Below are 20,457 nucleotides of genomic sequence, written 5' to 3'. Positions count from 1 at the left end.
AACTTTATTTTCTTCAAAAGGAAGCTTCAAACGAAAAATTTTTATTTTACATTTTATTTATTCCTGAATAGCTGAGAATGAAGCAAATATATATGTACTTGGAAAGTTACACATATAAATTTTTTCGAAAATAAATGCTTCGATGTAATTTTGTTATTTTTATTTCGAATTCAGAATCTGCCTGATTTCATTCGTTTTAGACCCACAGTGTATTTATAACTAATAATTTATGATCTTCCTTCTTTCTTCTTAGGAACATATATATATAGTAAGTAAGATATACATGGTAGTTGGTAACTGGTGGTACAAGCGGAAAGGGGGTGATTCTACGCGAAAAAAGAAGACGAAAATATAGAATAAAAATTTTTTTTTTAATTTTTCTTTTTTAATTTTTTCAATCGAGACAACGATCTACAGTGAGATCCGTTATAACGAGACGTGATAAAGTGCAGGCGTACCGAGCGAAAATTCAAAGTCGATTTTCTCGAAAACAAAGCCTCAAACGAAAAACTTTTATTCTATATTTTCGACCTCTTTTTTCGCGTAGAATCACCCTCTTTCCGCTTGTACCACCAGTTACCAACCGCCCTGTATATGCGGTTTGTTATATTGTCGATTTGGCTTTCAGATATTTAGATTGTTCCTTATAAAAATTCTTATTCAAATATTTCTGGTTTTTATTATAATACTTTAGTCCAGAAACTGAAGCCAAATCGATTGTTTCATTTTGTATTATGTATGTCTGTTTGGGAAATATAATTTAGCAAAGTGTAATTGAAGCAATTTGTAGTGAAATCATTAGCAATACCACCACCAATTTAAAGATGAAAGGAGCACCAAATAGTTAGATATAGATATATTAGGAGTTTATTATAATTTAAGTCCCTTGTGATTTTACTAAAATTATTTTAGTATATAGAGTGAGCCATTTTCTAGTAATCATCGCATTTTTCCTTCAGCATAGCTTATTGTACTACCGGAAACTTTATGAAACATTATCAAACTATGCTATTAAATAAATTGTAATATCCACAGATATAATTGTGAATACAGGGATATTAAATTTTAATTTGTTGAGATTATACAAATATGTTTAGTTGTCAATTTAAAGTTCTATATTTACAGTAACTTCCAAAACTGTTGCAACACTCTTTAAAACTGAATAACTGCTCAAAAATTGGACCAAACTGTTTGAACATTTTTGATAAGTTAGGAGGATTAGTTTACTAGATGATGTATAAAAAAAGTTTTAAAAAAATTGCAATTGGTTGGAATCGCCAAGAAAGAAAGTAAAGATCGCATTTCCCAAAATTTTTTCTTGGACTTGTAATGAAACTTTAAAGAACACATTTCGAATATTTCTGTCAGTTATACATATACATATATGCCGAAAATTTTATTGAAATTGGTTGACGCGGAAACAAGAGACAGGCACCGAAAGACCAGGCCATGAAAACTGTGTTTCTCGCCATCTTCAAACGTTTGTAGCTCATAGCAACGTTAACCGATTTCGATGAAATTTTCAGCATGTACATAACTGATATAAATGTCTAAAATATATTGTTTAAATTTTCATTACAAGCCCAGACGAAGAAGTTGCGGAAAATATAATCTTTACTTTCTTTCTTGGCGATTCCGACCAGTTGTAGCTTTTTCAAAAATTTTTTTATACATGATCTAGTAAAATAATCTTCCTAATTTCTAAAAAAATCCAAATCATTTGGTCCAATTTTAAAAAGGTTATTCAGTCTCAATGGGTATGGTAATTTTGAATGTCACTGGAATTTCATATACTCAGTTTTATCGTATTTAGTCATAATTATATCATGCTATTATTTCTTATTATTTAAGATTATAAATATCCATTAATTAAAGTTATCTGACAATTGAATGATGTTCCACGTTTTTAAACCGAAGTAATAGTCGAGTTATATCAAATATAACAATAGGAATTATTTTTACGAGCAATGAAATATCAAAGTACAAATAATCAAATGAAAGTTCGAAAAACAGTTGAATACGTGCGTTAGTACTAAATTGTTAAAAAAATTCACGTGTATTGAATAGAAGGAATATATTGGGAAATAAAATATGGAAGCACAGCGGTATTTTAAGTTGAAAAGTTAAAACTTTAGAATTAGGTATTAATACACTAACAAAATACACAGGGTGGTTGGTAACTGGTGGTACAAGCGGAAAGCGGGTGATTCTACGCGAAAAAAGAAGTCGAAAATATAGAATAACAATTTTTCGTTTGAGGCTTTGTTTTCGAGAAAATCGACTTTGAATTTTCGCTCGGTACGCGTGCGGTACGTTATAACGGTTCTCACTGTAGATCGTTGTCTCGATGGAAAAATTTAAAAATTTTTATTCTATATTTTCGACTTCTTTTTTCGCGTAGAATCATCCCCTTTCCGCTTGTACCACCAATTACCAACCACCCTGTATAAAGTAATTTAAATGTAACGACAAATGTTATTTGAAATTAAATTAAAAAACAAAAAGAAAACAAAAGATATATATCTCTATATTGCATAAATTGACATATAGTGGAAATATCCAGTGTGTGCAAACCTTTTACATAAACCAGCAAGCAAGTAGAAACATCCAGTTTACTCAAGTTCGTATAATTCACGAGCGAAGTCAATAGGCTGATCATGTTCCAGTTTATTTGATTTAAACATTGATATTATCGAATCGAAGCTATCTCTTGAATGATCTTGTTCAAAAGTGTTAGGTCATCTCGTATTTTTAATAAAATGTTGGTATTTGGTATAGATCATAAATTTTCAATTACAAGCGTGTTTCAATAAAATCATTATGTATGTTAGTAGTGTATAATTTCGTCACTGTATAAATACTACTTCTTGATGTCTTTATTATATATTTAATTTTTTCCAATTTTGAGCTAATATAATAACTGTTTTATGGCTTTTGAGCGATGATGTATAACGTCCCTCGGCAACAAGATTTGAACGTTAAAGAGTTAATAAAAAATTAGTGCGAATATCAGTTTAGAACAACTTTTCATGCGAATTGAGTTATGTTTAATAGTCAACAAAATATTATTATATTTCTTCCACTAATTACTTGTTTGTAATTACTTTGTCTTGTTTAAGCTATCTAGCAATTGCTTTTTCTTCATTTATTTAAATCACGAAACATTATTGATCTATGGGCAAGTTATCTTAATTCAGAGACAATTACTTTTCAGAAACCGAGCAAATTTTTTCATAGAACACTTCATCCCATCAAACTCTAAACTTCCCACTATACGTATATTCTTCCCTGTAAATTAAATCTCTTCCATTAACGAAAAGGATAGTGCCCAATGCTATTTAAACGATGTGCTAAGAGAACAGTATACATAGATGAAGCTACTTGGGGGGGAAGAAAGTGCGTGAACGCTGCATTGACGTGTGTGCGTCCGGAAGAAGAGGAGAAGCTTTAAAAATACACTTCGTGGTGAGCTGTGGTGAACGAGCTATCGCTATATATGGGTGCTCATTATAAACGTTGCTCGTTTACCTTGACTAGTAATCACTCGCGAGGGTGGCGCATGGCGGTTGTAGTGGTACGTGGTGATGGTTGATGTAGTGGTGGGCGGTGGTTGCGTGGAGGGTGAGGGCGATAATGGTGGACTATATATGTATGTATATATAGGAAGTAATTGTTTGATAATCTTAAAGAGAAGGGTTGGAAAAGTATCCAGCGCGATGGGCCGCCGAGAGACCGAAGGAATAAGGATGATCGGTGCCGCGGCGAGCCGTCAAGTCGCGGCGCCCCAGGTGCTGGTCGGGGAAGGGCAGCGCCAGTAGCGTATACCAACGCGAGGGCATCCCGGTATCACCCCTTCCAAGGCCACCACTACCGCCACCCCTCAACGCACCAACCCCACCAAGCCCCCTGCGGCGCCTTCCTCTGACGCTGCCACTGCCGCTAGCCACCGCAACGCAAATGGGCTCAGTGTTAATTGTTATTTCTTGATCGTTACCTAGTTTCCTCCGATCAATCTTTTCCTTTTTTTTTTTCTTTTATTTTTTCCACTTCTTAAAATTATTTCTGTTTTGCGGACGTTACTATTTCTTTTTTAACACTTTGCGATCGTATTCAGCTGAGATATGGGCACCGTGCTAGTTGAGATTAATTTTCATCGAACGGATACTAGTAATTAAATTGCGGATTTTTATGCATTTTCATTTTATGCAAATTCGGGGGCGTAAAATGTATAGAATGTGCGAAATAATGTGCGAAAATATATAAAATAATCCGAATACTGTGCTCATTATAACACATATATCTGTCTTCATTTTACTTCTTTTTAATTATATTGATATATGTCAAGAAAATATGCAAAATATGAATTTGCATAAAAATCCGCAGTTTACTAATAATATAACAGCACGAGATATCCGACGAACCAAAATGAAATTATCGCTATTTTCGATTTCACAGTATACAGGGTGGTTTGCAACTGGTGGTACAAGCGGAAAGGGGGTGATTCTACGCGAAAAAAGAAGTCGAAAATATAGAATAAAATTTTTTTTTTAATTTTTTTTTTTTAATTTTTCCATCGAGACAACGAACTACAGTGAGATCCGTTATAACGTACCGCGCGCGTACCGAGCGAAATTTCAAAGTCGATTTTCTCGAAAACAAAGCCTCGAACGAAAAATTGTTATTCTATATTTTCGACTTCTTTTTTCGCGTAGAATCACCCCCTTTCCGCTTGTACCACCAGTTACCAACCACCCTGTATATTATATCATTCACTTTTCTTTTTGCTATTTTGGAGCATCCTTTATCAAATAATTCTAGATAAGAAGATACTTAATTGCATTAATTTGCAGAATCCTATTAAGATGTATCTTCGAAGTGAAATATGTTGTCAATATGAAAAGTTAATATGATTATACAATTAGAACGGTTCTTTTTTTTTTGGTAGCTGAGAATAAACATACGACCACAAAGGGTTAATGCTGATAATTTTTCTCTTCCCGTGAATGATTGTTTTATTGGCTGGATTAACCCTTTCGTTGCTGAGATAATTTCTAAATGTAAATCTTCATCTGTCAATGTATGTAACAATTGAATTTTCATGGCAAATATATTTGTTAAAGAAAAGTGAGTATTTTAGACATTATACACTGCGTCCCATAACTATAAAACCATTCTAAACTCTTCAATTCTTATACAAATAAATTAGAATTATATTCGAAAGTTCAAAATCGAACAATTAAGCTTATTGAAATATGATGTTATGAGGAAATATAAAAATTATAATACAACATATAAAAATTGAAAGTTTTTGAATGGTTTTATAATTATGAGACGCAGTGTATAAATGGATTTGTTAACTTTTTAGATTATACAATGTAAATATTGAGGTAAATGTTTTATACTTTAAACTTTGTAATTTTCGATGTTATAGTTAATTACAATTTTTGTTATATGTATATCCTGTATAAAATAGGTAATTAACAGCAATGAAAGGATTAGTTTGAATATTCTACGTAGACAAGTTTGTCTACTTTTAAATTTCTAAGCCTTTCGTCACGGAAAATAATCTACAATAATTTGTTCTCTCGAGGAAAAAAGAATATTGTACGCAATCTCATTAATAAATTATCTTTGACGTAATGAAAGATGCTGAGAACTTTTTAAAGTATTATGCTTTTTGAAAAAAATAGATCATGTTAGAAATATGAATTTTAAAGAATTGCAATGAATATAATTAGGAACATGTGTGGTTTGATCAACAAACATGGACTTTCAATTTAGAAAGTGTTAATCACCTGCAAAAGGGTCGATCATTTTGCCTTTTTTTATAATTGTATTCTCTTATAACAAAAATTAAGAAAAATCTTGTTCTACATTTTCTAACACAAAAATCATATGTATGTCTTATGTCAATTTTTTAATCAAACAGAATAATTCATATTTTGATAAAAGATGCAATAAAATCTCTCATTTGAATTTCTGTTAAGAATTCGTGTTAAATCATTCTATAAGGTACATAATTTTTTTATAATATATTTTTTGCTCTTCCTCCTTTTTTCAAGGTCAGATTACTTTATATGAATTCAATGTATAATTCATATTCAATAATTCAATAATATTCATAATTCAATAATATAATGTTCTGTATTATAATTTAAAAATTTCAATGATTTCAATGTCTGCAAAAACTAACGTTTGGACTAAAACTCCATTAAAAAAGAAATTGCGATTCCTATGTCTCTAAAACGTATGAAACTAAAAAAAAAAAAAATATATATATGTATTGCGTTTCTAAGAATTCCAAAATTTCCAGTCTTTCGAATAATAAAGATTCTGCAATATTTCTTTTATCGACCAAAAGCTGGAGTGTAGTTCGTTGTAAACTTTTAAGCTGCATCGAAAATAATTCACAATGCACATCATAAAAGCGTATTTTAGATATGGATGGAAATTTTCCAGAAGATATCTTGGTCTAGTAATGTTGTATTTTTTCACTTAAAATGCAATGTTTTACAGTATGCTGCTTAGAAACAACATTTATAATATTACCAGTCGACGATATTAAAAACAAAAATATAATGGAAATTAAGAGGGCTTGGAGGTTATTGATTTTTACACGTTTTCTTCTGCAAAGACTGTTTACGTAACAACTCTTTGTCACACTAATTATAATGCCCGGAATGAATTACAAATTACAATATTTCGAGGGAGCTACGAAACGCGAGTTTAGATAAGAAGAGAATAGGCAAGAAGACAGATGAAAGAATAAAGAAAGTTTAAACAAATGTAGAGTAAGCGATACAATATACACACGTAGGGTCAAAGAGCGAATGTATTGTATGTATATAGAAGCTATAGTTATGCATAGTCTGTCCAAGAAATAATGCCTGTTAGAGAAGTCGAAGGCAATACAATTTTTAAATTGCAGATAGCAAGAGAACGAGATGATTACCAATATAACACGTTTCATGACACAAGAATCTAAAAGTCAAAATGGGAACAATGTAACATGCATCTACGCTACGTATATTTGAATATTTACGGTAATTGATAGTGAATGGTAATGACGAGAAAACCAGTCTTTTAAAAAAGTAGGTTGCCATCGAGCCATTAGAGAATTAGTAAGAAATTTCCTCCTTGTAACAGAGTAATACGATAAAAGGAAGTAATATATGTGTAAGAGTAATTTTATTAGCTTCCACCATTTATATCTTAACATTTCTATTCATTTGAAGTGGTACGTTAGGGATTAAATCTCATTTATGAAATTTGTTTAATTCCCATAACTGATAATATGTGAAAATATCAGGATATTTCTAATTTTAGGAAGTTCAATTGTAGATATTAGAAATTAAACGAAATTAAACAAATCCCAAAGATTAAAAGAAATGTATTTTGCTATGAAATAAACTTTTCCAGTATTTAAAAGTTTCAAGTCAAGTTCTATGCATGCAGATTTTTCCATTTAATTTTCCAATTAACGCAATGCAAAATATTTAAATTTCTTTCCTAATTTTAAAATTCAACGATTAGAAATTGAATGTTAATTTCTATCAAACATTCAAATTTCCATTTAAACACACACAAATTATTTCGTTTCAAAATATAGAATTGAAATTACTAGACGATTAAGTACCATATTAACTCGTCACTTACTTGTCTTCTCCTCTATCCTTACTCATAATAAAACAATCTCTCTAGAAAATAATCCTCAAATTGCTCTCAGCAACGAATGAGAAACGAATAAACAACGCGCTAGAAAACGAGCAAAACGTAACAAACAAATAAAAACAAAGATAAATATAATCTGACATCACAAAACAGGCGTTACTTTTGGTGCAACCAAATCACAGAAATCAAAAGAACCGACAGCAACTCGATAATGCCATCATTCTACACGCGATTCGCGGATTTAGGTGAGTGATTTGCTTTTACCTGCGTATGAGTATTACAACGGTGGTGATTACAGCAGCAAGGAATACGAAACCACCGAAGACACCCAAGGCGATCACCGCGCCTAGATTTAATTTTGCTTGATGAGTGTTACTCGACTGGTCGGCGTTGTCCACCCTGAAAGGTCCAGAAGGTTCAGGAACACCAGTTCCAATACCAGCCTGAGCATTGTCCACTCCACTGCCAGAAATTTCGTTGTCCTGAGGATGATCGTTGGTGTCGTCGTTCAGAGGTGGCGGCGAAGGCGGTGCTGGTCTCTGAAGACCAATATTTGGTTTCCTTGCGATGGTTTCCCGAACCGTCGCGGGTAATTCGGCGGTGCTAGCCACTCTTCGTGGTGGCACAGAGGTGGTTGTGGTTGTGGTCGTCGAGATTGTTGTGGTTCGAACTCGAGGTGGTAAGAACGTGTGTCGGGTTCTGCTGGTCGTTGGTCGCACGGTTGTTCGGGAAGACACAGTCACGGTGGTACGTGGTTCTTCTGTAATAAAGAAATTTTGGAAATTTTTCTGTTAAAGAGAATCTAACCGTTATTATTATTATGTATTAACATAATCCCTTAGGAATATGTAGATTCCCAGTTATATGTAAAATTTCTTTTATCCTAAGTTATCTTAGACCTGCTGTATTGGTTTAAATTAAAAGAGCCTTTTTGTAATTCTAATTGTGATATATTAGCGAACCTATTAACACAGCTTTAAATTGATAATGAAAAAATTGAGTACATTTTTGATTGAATTTTGTGGAGTAAGTCGGTCCTTAAGAAGTTAATACGACAAAAGATTATTGTTTGCGATCTCAACAAAAAATTAAATGTAAATGATAATCTACACATATCGCTATTGAAATTATTGAAATCAATTATTGAAATTATTGCAACTACAGTTATTGCAGATATATTATAATATAGATTTCATACGAATTATATGTAATTTAGTTTGAAACAATATTTTAATAATATACATAAGCATTTATATATGCATCTACATAGATATATGTACTATACTATTTTTATATACACACATATATATAACAGTGAAGTACACACACAATGGTTAGGTAGAGTTTAGTTGAAAACAATACTGTTGGAAATCAAAATTCATTTTGAAATTTATATATGTATATATTAAAACAATTATCAATTATTTATTAATTCTTTGAGTTGCTACGCGCATAAGAGGTATATGCATAAATGAATTTAATTTCCAAGTGTAAAATAAATATCTCATAAATTAGATTGAAAACCAACCTTTGAATATCCTCATATTATATCATTTACGTTAATAAAGATTCAATAATTAATTATGAAATTAAATTATCCTCGTATTTGAAGATTGCAAACACTACCACGATAAATGACTTGCTTTTCTAAAGAAATAATTAAATTTGTATTTATTGCATAAAAATAATTAAATCACATACCCGTACAAGTGGGTGCGACATGATCATATAAGCCAGTGGGCAAGCATAATATTTGTCGGAAGCCAGAAAGTCTGTAACCCTTCTCGCAAGTGTATGTAACGATACTGCCTACGAGAAGACTTCGACTGAAGTTCGTTTTCGATGGTACTGTCTCGGTTTCGTCGATTTCATCGATTTGAATGTAGCTATGTGGAACAGGAGCAGGAGGATCACACAAAATTGGCTCGCAACGTGGTGGCGGTCCATTCCAGCGCTCATCGATATCGCATGTGAGTCTTGCACGACCTGTAATCGGAACAAATTACTAATTCATTATAATTTATTAATAAGCTATAAACAATGTCTATATAGTGCTAAACTAAAAATGTAAGGTCTATTTATATAAGTTATACATATTCTTCTATATTATTTTTTATAAAACCGTTTTATAAAATTTTTTTATAAAATATTTTGGCTCTAGTACTATATATCGGAGTTTTATTAATAAATCTTGTAGCGTTTAATGTCACATAAAAATCGAAAATATTTTGTTTCAATTTCAAATTAGAAATCTTAGAGAGAAAATATAAAAATCTGATTATAATATATTATTATAATGTATCGACGAGTATCTCGGAAAATGTACATGTGCACATATTTATATTTATATCTGCTTAAACTGAATATACTCCATGAATTTCTTTTTACTTTTATTGCTTACGATCGCACGAAACGCTTGTGTAGATTATTCGCAACGCGGAGAGAAAAAATGAAAAGGTTCATTGCATTACATTATTACACTATTTATTCATTTTCATGAATAAACACTACGTAGTGCAACTGACACACAAATTGATCAGTTGTGCAACATAAATATTCTCATGTTAAAATCACGCACACATTCAAAGCTTATCTTCAATCAGATTAATTTCAATCTCTACCATAAATCTCTGAAAATTCAGCCACGCGTGATAAACCAGTTGGAACGGTTCTAGAATCAGGAACAAAATCAAGCCGCAACAAGAGGATCAAGACACAATCAGAAAGATGATGTCATCGCGATCCAACACCAAGTAATATTCTTACCAATTTCCTTGAAAATGCTCGTTGGCGAGGCGTTTCAACACAGGTATCAAAGTATTAGCCATAAACGATAGCCATTTATCAAAGAGAAATAATGGCTAACGCCACGATAAATTCTTACCAGTCATCTCGTATCCTTCATCGCAGGAATAAAGCACCTGACTGAGATAACTAACGGTATTGTTGATAAGTGTGTAACCTCCGTGTTTTATGTTCGCTGGATAACCGCACTCGATGCCTGAAACGAGCAGAATGTTGAATTTAACATCGATAGGACGATCGTATATGGTTCACCGAGTGGCCTCTGTATCTAATTCTTGCTCTCTTACTTTTGCACACCGGTGGAAACTCGTTGTAGAAGCCAGTATCGAGGCATGTACGAGTCGACGGTCCTATAAGAAGGCTGCCAGCGTTACAAGTGTAATCCACCGTCGCGCCAACTTCATATGCGCTTCCGGAATTCCGATCTGTCGTTGTGGTCACCGTCATCGTTGAATTCGGAGGCTGTTCTGGTCGACCACACGCTCGTGGTTCTAAAAGCAAACAAAGAATTGGCTTTACCTGTTGTCTCACATTGTTTGTTAGAAGAAAGTGACCAAGTATGGAATAGTATCTACCTAATATAGAATAGAGACATTTATAAAAATCTGATAAATAAATTATATGAATGAAATCTGACAGATGACTTATCTGTCAAACGTCAATAGGCTCTCTCACTGCCTCATCTTGGCACCGTTTATTTTTCCAATGACTTTTCTCGCGATGCTCTGGTGGAGAAAAATAGCGTGGACATTGTGCGTATGACGAAAGTATTGGTCCAGAGTTTTCAAAAATTTTATAAGCAATAAATTAATAAGGAGAATAATTAATAAAAAGAATACTCCTTGTTCGTTTTCCATGAAAATATTGTACCTGATGTTAGGCTTCCAGTAGTTGAGTACCTATTTCTTATTAGATATAATTTATGCGTTTTTTAATGTTAGTTCAATATTGAAGATTGCTCGTAACGTTAGGAATATGAGACTGCTCTTAAATTGAGTGTAAATATATGATTGAATACCCATAAAAATCTTCTATTTCTTGCGACTGATTTTATATGAGTAACATTTAAGAAACAAGATGATATTCCATACATTTGGTTACTTTTCTCTACTATCATTTTCAGAATGGACAAATAAGATCTTCATTTTTTATACATAAGCCTTTTGACAACCATATTGATCAATTCCATAAGTTCTAAGATACAAAAAGTTGATGATAATATAAACATTATTTTTTAAATCTACCACAGAATTTACTATCATCAGTGTTATCTTTTTGCGATAAATAAACTGATGGAAGGAGATCATTCGTGTCTTGAGAGTTGAACGTTAGTCGTGTACTTGTGTAGTGAAATTGCGAAATGAACAATAAGCCAAGTTGTTCAGTTTAGCTTTTGAGAGGCTCACATAATATTTTTATTCTTGATGCACTGCTAAAAAAAAATTAATGGATCTACTATACCATTGCACCAATCAAGTAAATAAAAGCGGAGAAGTTTTATAAACTTAATATATCAACATGCTATTCGTATGATACCATGATGTATTCTAAAAATTGATCTTGAATGGTAATTAAAAAACAATGTAGAAGCACAGGAAGTGAATATAAAAGACAAAGTGATATGAGAGAAGGTCCTCTAATTGTTTTGTGCAATATGTCATCCTGTACGTATTAAGATGCCTATAAAGAATTAAGTATATATATTTCTATAGTAATGAAGATGGCATTTATACAACCATTGCGTAATTCGATAGTAATGAGAAAATGCTTGGTACTCACGGTGTTGACAGATGAAATTTAATCGAGCTGTGCAAGGGGTATCAGACCAAAGCCATCCTCTACTACCATCATATCGAGCGCAGTCTTCTTCACTGCCTTGAGGTAGACTCCAGAAAGAAACAGAAACTTCGTCGCCGCTTCCTGTCCACCTCCAAACCGTACGATCCTTTTGATCTCTTACTGCACCCATCCAGTATTGACTCGAAGTATCACTCCTGAATAATGATAAGGTATATCTTTTTAGAAATGTTTGTTGAAAACACACTTATTACACAATGAACATTGAAGATTTTTTCGTTTATACTATCTTTGTGGTAATTGTATATTTTATACTAATTGAAATATACACTCACAAACACGTAAATGGAGAGAAGCTTTATACTCAATTTAATTTATTTTGTAATTGTAACTCGAAATAGAAATTTGAAAGGCGTTCTATTTTTATTATGCCTTAAGGTACAAGAGATGTATTTTTGAATTCTATATTAAAAAGGAAGAATAGAAACGAAAGTCTTCACTCTAATATTACTTGTATTTATGAGTAGGAATTATCCTATTTTTATACTCGCCACTGTAAGCAATTTAAGTAAGAAGTTAGGATTAGTTTATTTCATGGCAGTAATAGAAGAAGTAATTTAAAATTACAGGGTACAAATAGCACAGTAAAATTGACTTGTTTCAAAGCTAAAGTGTTTATTTTGAAATTTTATACCTTTTATACCTTTATACCTTTTCTGTAGCATTTTTATCAACTATTAAATATGAAAATAACATTCTGATGAAAGTTGCCATTAGTATTAGATATAATAAATTGTCTTATCTGATTATGATCAAATTGAACTAGTTATATCTTACAGGAACAAGTTGAAAGCAGATAGCAAAACGTAGAGGTGGACAATTAATGAATTCGGTACCTGTGCCTCCTCCATAGTTCCCAGGAAATAAATCCTTGTAACGCAGGATTGCTTTCATCCACTAAAGTACCACCTCGTGCACGACAGAATGCCAATGCGTCTCGGAATATCATCGGTTGGCGATTGTAGAATATGTAACATTTTCCATTGTAGGTTGCTGTCGAACCTGGTGGCTGATCTCTAAATTGTGGACATCTCTCAATGGGAAGAGCCTATGCAAAAAAGTAATCACGTTTCATTAAACTATGAAAAAGAAAAACCCTATATAAAGGAGAATATACACTTAAGAAAAGAATAATCGGTATAAAAGTCAATATAAAAACCCAAAAGCTCAACTTTTTCTAATAACTCTGATTCTTTTTAATTAGTAGAAAGTGTTAAAATACTGATTATATCTACAAAATGAGTTACATTGTCAAAATATCTATAAGAAATGATAAATAAGGTATGTATAAAGTGTCTTTTGAAATGTGATATTCTTTAAAACCTGATGATCCATTTTTAACAATTGAAGGTCATATTAATTAGTCGTTTCTGTAGTAAACATAATTCACATTCATGAGTTCAAAATTTATGAAGGCAACTAAGGGGAAGTTCCACGAAAGTTTATATTTTTATGAACACAATTTAAAAAATTGAACTTACGTGGAGATTCGTTGCTCCTACTAAATATTATAACAAGCATTATACGTAATTTTTATATATCTTTTGCATATTGTATACATTGTATAGAATATGTAACTTACAACGAAGCTATTTATATTTAGACTTAGATAATTTTATTCGTTTGGAACAGGTACAGCAAATTGCTCGTACCTGATCAGTGTACACGAAGGCCTCGCACAATGAAAGTTGCACTGGAACTGGTGCCGGTGTAGTTGCTTCCAAGTGTACGGAAACGAAAGCTCCAGGCATAGGCGGATTACAGGGTAAAAAAAGAGGTTGCCCTTCTTCAAGGGGACCGGTGAAACGATTGCAAATTGGATTCGTTCCCAAGTCCGGCCGATTGTTTCCGACACGAACAACAATTGTTCCGGGTATACCATCACCTGCAATCAGAGAACGTGTGAAAAATTTGAACTTAATATGTCACGAGTGATAGAAAGTGATTCAGAAATTGTATTTCTCGACAATTTAAAAGCAATCGAAGGTGGAAGCGAATACAGCACTGTTATTTGTGTATAACAATATCTTCAGTGAGTTATTGATATTTGATTTAATACATACATACATGTATAAAATGAAATACATATATAGAAGATCGAGTTTTTCATTGAAATATCAGTTTCTTCGAAAATGTAGATCAGGTGAACCTTAATTATTAATTATTAATTATTAATAATTAATTTTATTAATGCACTTTGCGTACTTTTAGATTTATTTTATGTATTACTTTTATTGTTATTTAAATAATTTTTTCACATTATTATAGAAATTGATGTATTTCTTTCAGTCACTTGAATGATAATGTTAATTTATTAATTTATTTGTACGTTCGATTATTGCTTATTAAAAGCATCTAAATTTAGTTTCTGTGAGTGTGGTAATCGTAATTAAATACAAATATTGTAATTGCTAACGATAGAGAAAGTGATTTGAGAAGCAAAAAATATGACGATAGCTATATATTAATATATTAGTATCCTATCGGTATTTTAATTCGATTTAAATAAAATCGCCCGATTTCCTTTTGTTGTAAATATTCCTATATTAGTATTCCATTAAAACACAGTTTTTTATTACAGTGACTCAAAATCATAAATTGGCAAAATCATTAGATAGAATCTAATGTCCTCAAATTAAAACTTCCATAATACAAAGAACAATTGTTTCCACTGGCGAGATAAATTTGCCTTTATCTAAATGTGGAAGAAAATGATCGCATAAAATTTCAAGTTTTGAAAATTATTTCGTAACTGAAGTATCTACATTGTAGTAATGCACAATACGATAAATAAAAGACTAGAATCGACTAGAACGAATAGACAGAAAATAACCCTTTTATTTCTATCGATAAACTCGATTCTACTCGCAAGCTTCCATCGATCAAAGACGGAAGAAGAATACCCTGGTATTAAGATAATAAAATATGTTGTATTATATTACTGAAGAGGATACTTCAGAAACAATCTAGTAGAATGCAGTTCGCATCGATCTAGGCTTTCACTGGCGTCTCAAATTGCTATCCTGTCGCGGCAATTGCATTTGAACGGATAAAATCATCTGCAATAATCCGGTGCTCAGTAAGGACTACATCTTCCGACCTGGAAAACATTTCAGGTGTGACCAGATGGTCAAGTCGCCGCCGAGTTCATAGCCACCAACTCCAATTACATGCTTTCCACGTTTTGTCCCTTGTAATCGTCTTCGAAATGGCGACAATTTCTTGTTTATATAAAAAAGTATCCAGCCGGAGAAACTTCTCGAGTCATTCTGCGATATTAGAAATCGCGTTTCTAACGATGCATCGCTGCAGCGATAGTTTCCGCTTGTTCGAATTTCTTTAATATATATTTATTTACATGTTTATATGCTCATTTATTCGTGTGTCAGTATAATTGTGTATTTATGAAATAATATACTTATTTTTATACAGGGTGGTTGGTAACTGGTGGTACAAGCTGAAAGGGGGTGATTCTACGCGAAAAAAGAAGTCGAAAATATAGAATAAAAATTTGTTTTCATCGAGACAACGATCTACAGTGAGATCCGTTATAACGAGACGTGATAAAGTGCAGGCGTACCGAGCGAAAATTCAAAGTCGATTTTCTCGAAAACAAAGCCTCGAACGAAAAATTGTTATTCTATATTTTCGACTTCTTTTTTCGCGTAGAATCACCCCCTTTCCGCTTGTACCACCAGTTATCAACCACCCTGTATATTTATTTATATGTTTATATGCTCATTTATTTATGTGTCAGTATAATTGTATATTTCTGAAATAATATACTTATTTTTATATATTTATACTTACATACAATATTCTTAATATTAATAATAATTTGAATTAATTCGTATAGTGTATTAAATTGCGTTGAAATTGGGGTCTTTACACGCGTATGTCACTTATTTGAAGACGATTGTTGAATTTAGCGTGGATCAGATAAAATGTAATGTAATAAAAATAAAAAAAATTGTTCTGAAATCTTTCTCTAATTTTATAAATATAAATTTATATTTATATTATTTGATAAATATTTCACTTGTATTTTTATTTTGTTCCTGATTTATTTGTATACAGGTTGAGACTAAAGTATTTTACAGCCGAGCAGTAGACGATTCTTCATACAAAAATAGATAATAAATCTACAACATGTCACATTCGAAAAATACACATCTACATATATGCAAATTTACGCGAGAATGGATTAACATTTAAGAAAATTATCAGAATCATTCAAATTTTTGATATATTACTTATATAAATGATTGCTTGTAGAATTTTGTTTTTAAAATTTTTGGATCCTCATTCTACAATATGAGATTTATTAATATGAGCAAATTTATTCTTGTACCTTCTGGTTTTTAACATGTTCTGCATGTTATTGATGATAAAAATATGTATCAAACATTTTTTCAGGGACGATCTCTCACTTTTATTAAAATAAACGAGTGCGTTAAGGCGCTGAATGTGTAAAACTGATAAAAGTGTATGATAAACAGAAAATTAGAAATTAATAGATAAAATAAAATATCGTTAACAAAATTTCCTATTACGTTTTTCAGAGCTAATAACTTATAGAATTTCTATAAGCATTATATACGCAGATAATAAGCTTTGGATAAGCAGAACTATAATTTAAAACTTCAATTTTAGCCTTTTAATTTATTTTTGCAACTTTCTGTTGTAAACAGTCTGTAGCAGATGTAACAGGAAGTGATTTCTAATGCAAAAGTGTAACTTTGCTTGCAAGAAATCAAATAAATTGAACAATCAAAACAAACAGGAAATTAAAAAAATATGATTGTTATCAAAGTGCTTCATATATTAGAAAAAAATTTCAAATAAACGCAAAAAATTAAAAATGGGATTTAAAAGATAATTAAAAAGAAGACATAACGTTATAAAAACGCGGAATAAACAGGTTTTATAATTAGAAAATTATTATTAGTATGGAGGTTTCGTAAGTGAATTGATCAGTGAGTTGTGATAGATAGATTAATAGGTGATTGATACTTATACGTGATAATTGTAAATTGCATACAAATCTGAATCTACTTAAAAAATTAAAAAAGGGAAAGTCGGTGAAAAGATAATTGATTTTATATATACCTATATACCTAGAAGATCTTTCTCTCAGATCTTTCAATTAATGTTACTCAATATTTCCTTGTTTCTACGAGAAAGTTCTTACGTTCTCCGGTATCGTAACAAAAAATGAATTTAAATCTAATCCAAAAAAAGTTTCAGTCAAAACTCTTAAAAATAATTATAGCTCAAATCTTTCGTACTTTCCCGCGCATGATCTATACGAGTCAAACGGTATTACGTATAAAGCGATCTCTGTTCAAAATATACCACTTTTTTGGAACAGTGAAGAAAAACACCGCACTCCATGCATCTTGCATGCGTTGTATCTATCAGGTTGAGTATTAATTCGATTATAATCCTCTGATTATACGTTCTCGATCAAAAATAAAAATTTCATATTTTATACAGGGTGGTTGGTAACTGGTGGTACAAGCGGAAAGGGAAAGAAAATATAGAACAAAAATTTTTTTTTTCATTTTTCCATCGAGACAACGATCTACAGTGAGATCCGTTATAACGAGACGTGATAAAGTGCAGGCGTACCGAGCGAAAATTCAAAGTCGATTTTTTCGAAAACAAAGCCTCAAACGAAAAATTTTTGTTCTATGTTTTCGACTTCTTTTTTCGCGTAGAATCACCCCCTTTCCGCTTGTACCACCAGTTACCAGCCACCCTGTATATGCAAAAATATTTTAGAGCAGATAGTTCAAGATTTGATAGTGAACTTCAGGTCTATTAGTCTATATAATGTATATATAAATAGGTATATAATTCCATTAATCACAATCTTCAATATAAAACAAATAAAAACAAATTTTCAACAAACTTCTCTTTAACAAACGTAAACTTTTGTTCGAAACGAATTCACTTTTTTCCAAATAATTCGCTCTTGCTATCGATGAAGTAATTGCCTTTGTATTTGTCAATATCAAAATGTGACCTTTTATAAGCTATATTCCATGATTTTATTTTCTTAACATCTTTCACGATGTAGCATAATAAACATTTCAGCAAGCCATAAAGTATATTATAGTATTAAAAATTTCATATTATACATGTCATCATATGTAACGCAAATTAATATCTATGTATCTCGAATAAAACGTTGAAAGCGCATATTTTTCGCATGTGATATAAATAGAAGAAAATTCAAAGTCGTAAAACTAAATTCTTCTAAATTGTTCATCCTAAATTCTTCGTTATTTTATTACTCAATGAAAGGCTTAAATATACATGTCACTTCCACTTAAACATTTTAATACAGTTATTACATTTGCTTCAAAATAGGAAATAGTTAAGTAATCGTTAAAACATATAAAGAAATATTTACCCTGATACTTTATATGATAAAGAAATTAATAAAGCGTAATTGAAGTATATAATTTAAAGTTCATATAATCCATATTAAACTATATTGAAACTTTATTAAGAACAGAATATGTCCTTAATGAGCGTGTACATAGTGCATACCCATACATCACAAATAAGTACTTTGAATCTTCAATTTTCAATCTTCACAGTCTTCACCTCAGAAATTCCTTTTTTGCTCACAACTATCGACAAGGAAGTCGTTCGTTTCGCATTCTCCAACGCAAAAACATGAGCAATCTTTCGCGACTCACCTTTTGCGAGTTCGCTTTTTTCATTTTTTGAAATACCCATGTGTCTCGAACTCAGGTATAGTAGCTCACGAAAGTAAATGAACATTTATGATTATTTTATTTATTTTATGTATACTCGTAATGTACTATGTGTTATGACCATTATACTGATAGAATATGAAATCAATCAAATTTCTCTTTTACTAATTCGCTTAATTTCGAGGCAAAGCACTAACCATATACATTATCAAATAAAATCCAATAACCAATAAATTTATTATAATCGTTCTAAATCGATCATCATTAAAATTTCATACACCATCCAATCTTTTTTAATTAATTTATTTGCTATTAAGGAAAGCAAGGTCTACGGTGGCTCATAAAAGTATTTGAACATTTACTGTAAAAATTTGTATGAACATATTGCAGGTGTGTTGTACAAAATTCTTTGAAGTTTTATACTTCATATAATATACAATATATAATATACAATATATACAATATATAATATACGTTATATAAAATATAATATACAATATTTGGAATCAATTTGAAAATATATATAGAAATCTCAGATTATTTGCTGCAAATATTCACCTAGTAAAAAATTAGATGACCTCACTTAATGCTGTGGCTTATTAATAACGAATAACCGACTTTTCGAATACTTTGGTGATCTTTGCGAAGCGTATGCTTGCTAATTTCTCTGTACATTTTCAGATTCGTTTGAAAATTTACCAATATAAGGAAGCTAGCAATGAAATTTTAGAATGTTTCACATAATATAAAATATATTCAAAAAATATTTTCGTAAGTGTTCAAATATTTTCGTGAACCACTGTATGTGGACACTTTTGTTGACTTGTTTTAATAACGACACGAATGTTACTAAAATGTATGAATTAATGGCAAACTACGGATCAAAAGCAACATTTACCATTGCTTGTGCAATCAATAGATAAATACCATCTAACATACAAATTATTTATTCAAAACCTGGTTAATGGCGTATTAAAACAAAATAGATAATTCGTCAAAGTGCTGACCGACTTCAAATAACATTACTGGGATTAATTATGATAGCTCTTCCACCAATTTAGAAGAAATTTCTCTATTTTATTTATGACTTGACAATTAAACGATTGAAATAAAGGAGTTTGACATACGACCAACAATTATGAGCACATTGATATAGTTTAAAGTAAATCTGAAAATATAGGTATGTATACCTATAGATGAGATATTTATTGCAAACATAAATTTTACTAAGCTTAGAAAATTATTGAAACAATCAAAATTATCCATTACATTTAAGTAAGTTTTGATATTTAATCTTTACCACTAGTTATACGTTTAAAACAGCTATTTGCATAATGCACGCTCATTTTTTACTAATTGTTCGCGATAAAGGTCTTGTAACCTTTATATATATTTC

The 20,457-nt window shown here is 31.2% G+C and overlaps 1 protein-coding gene across 3 annotated transcripts in view; it reads right to left on the bottom strand.

Moving 5' to 3' along the window:
• LOC138183904 (uncharacterized) overlaps positions 1–20,457 on the bottom strand; it is an 81,457-nt gene that overhangs the window by 1,662 nt on the left and 59,338 nt on the right. For all 3 annotated transcript variants that reach the window (XM_069121424.1, XM_069121435.1, XM_069121445.1), the window contains 7 exons: positions 13,986–14,218; positions 13,170–13,381; positions 12,256–12,470; positions 10,764–10,967; positions 10,556–10,672; positions 9,373–9,657; positions 7,936–8,431 (listed from right to left, as the gene is read on the bottom strand). In XM_069121424.1, coding sequence (XP_068977525.1) covers positions 7,936–8,431; positions 9,373–9,657; positions 10,556–10,672; positions 10,764–10,967; positions 12,256–12,470; positions 13,170–13,381; positions 13,986–14,218 — 1,762 coding nt within the window. The remainder of the gene's footprint in view (positions 1–7,935; positions 8,432–9,372; positions 9,658–10,555; positions 10,673–10,763; positions 10,968–12,255; positions 12,471–13,169; positions 13,382–13,985; positions 14,219–20,457) is intronic.

Source organism: Bombus flavifrons, chromosome 1 (genome assembly GCF_040668555.2).
Source record: "Bombus flavifrons isolate JBK064 chromosome 1, iyBomFlav1_principal, whole genome shotgun sequence".
In the NCBI taxonomy this organism is placed as follows: Eukaryota; Metazoa; Arthropoda; class Insecta; order Hymenoptera; family Apidae; genus Bombus; species Bombus flavifrons.
Note: the sequence above shows the minus strand (reverse complement) of the source record. Positions and strands in the feature narration are given on the sequence as shown.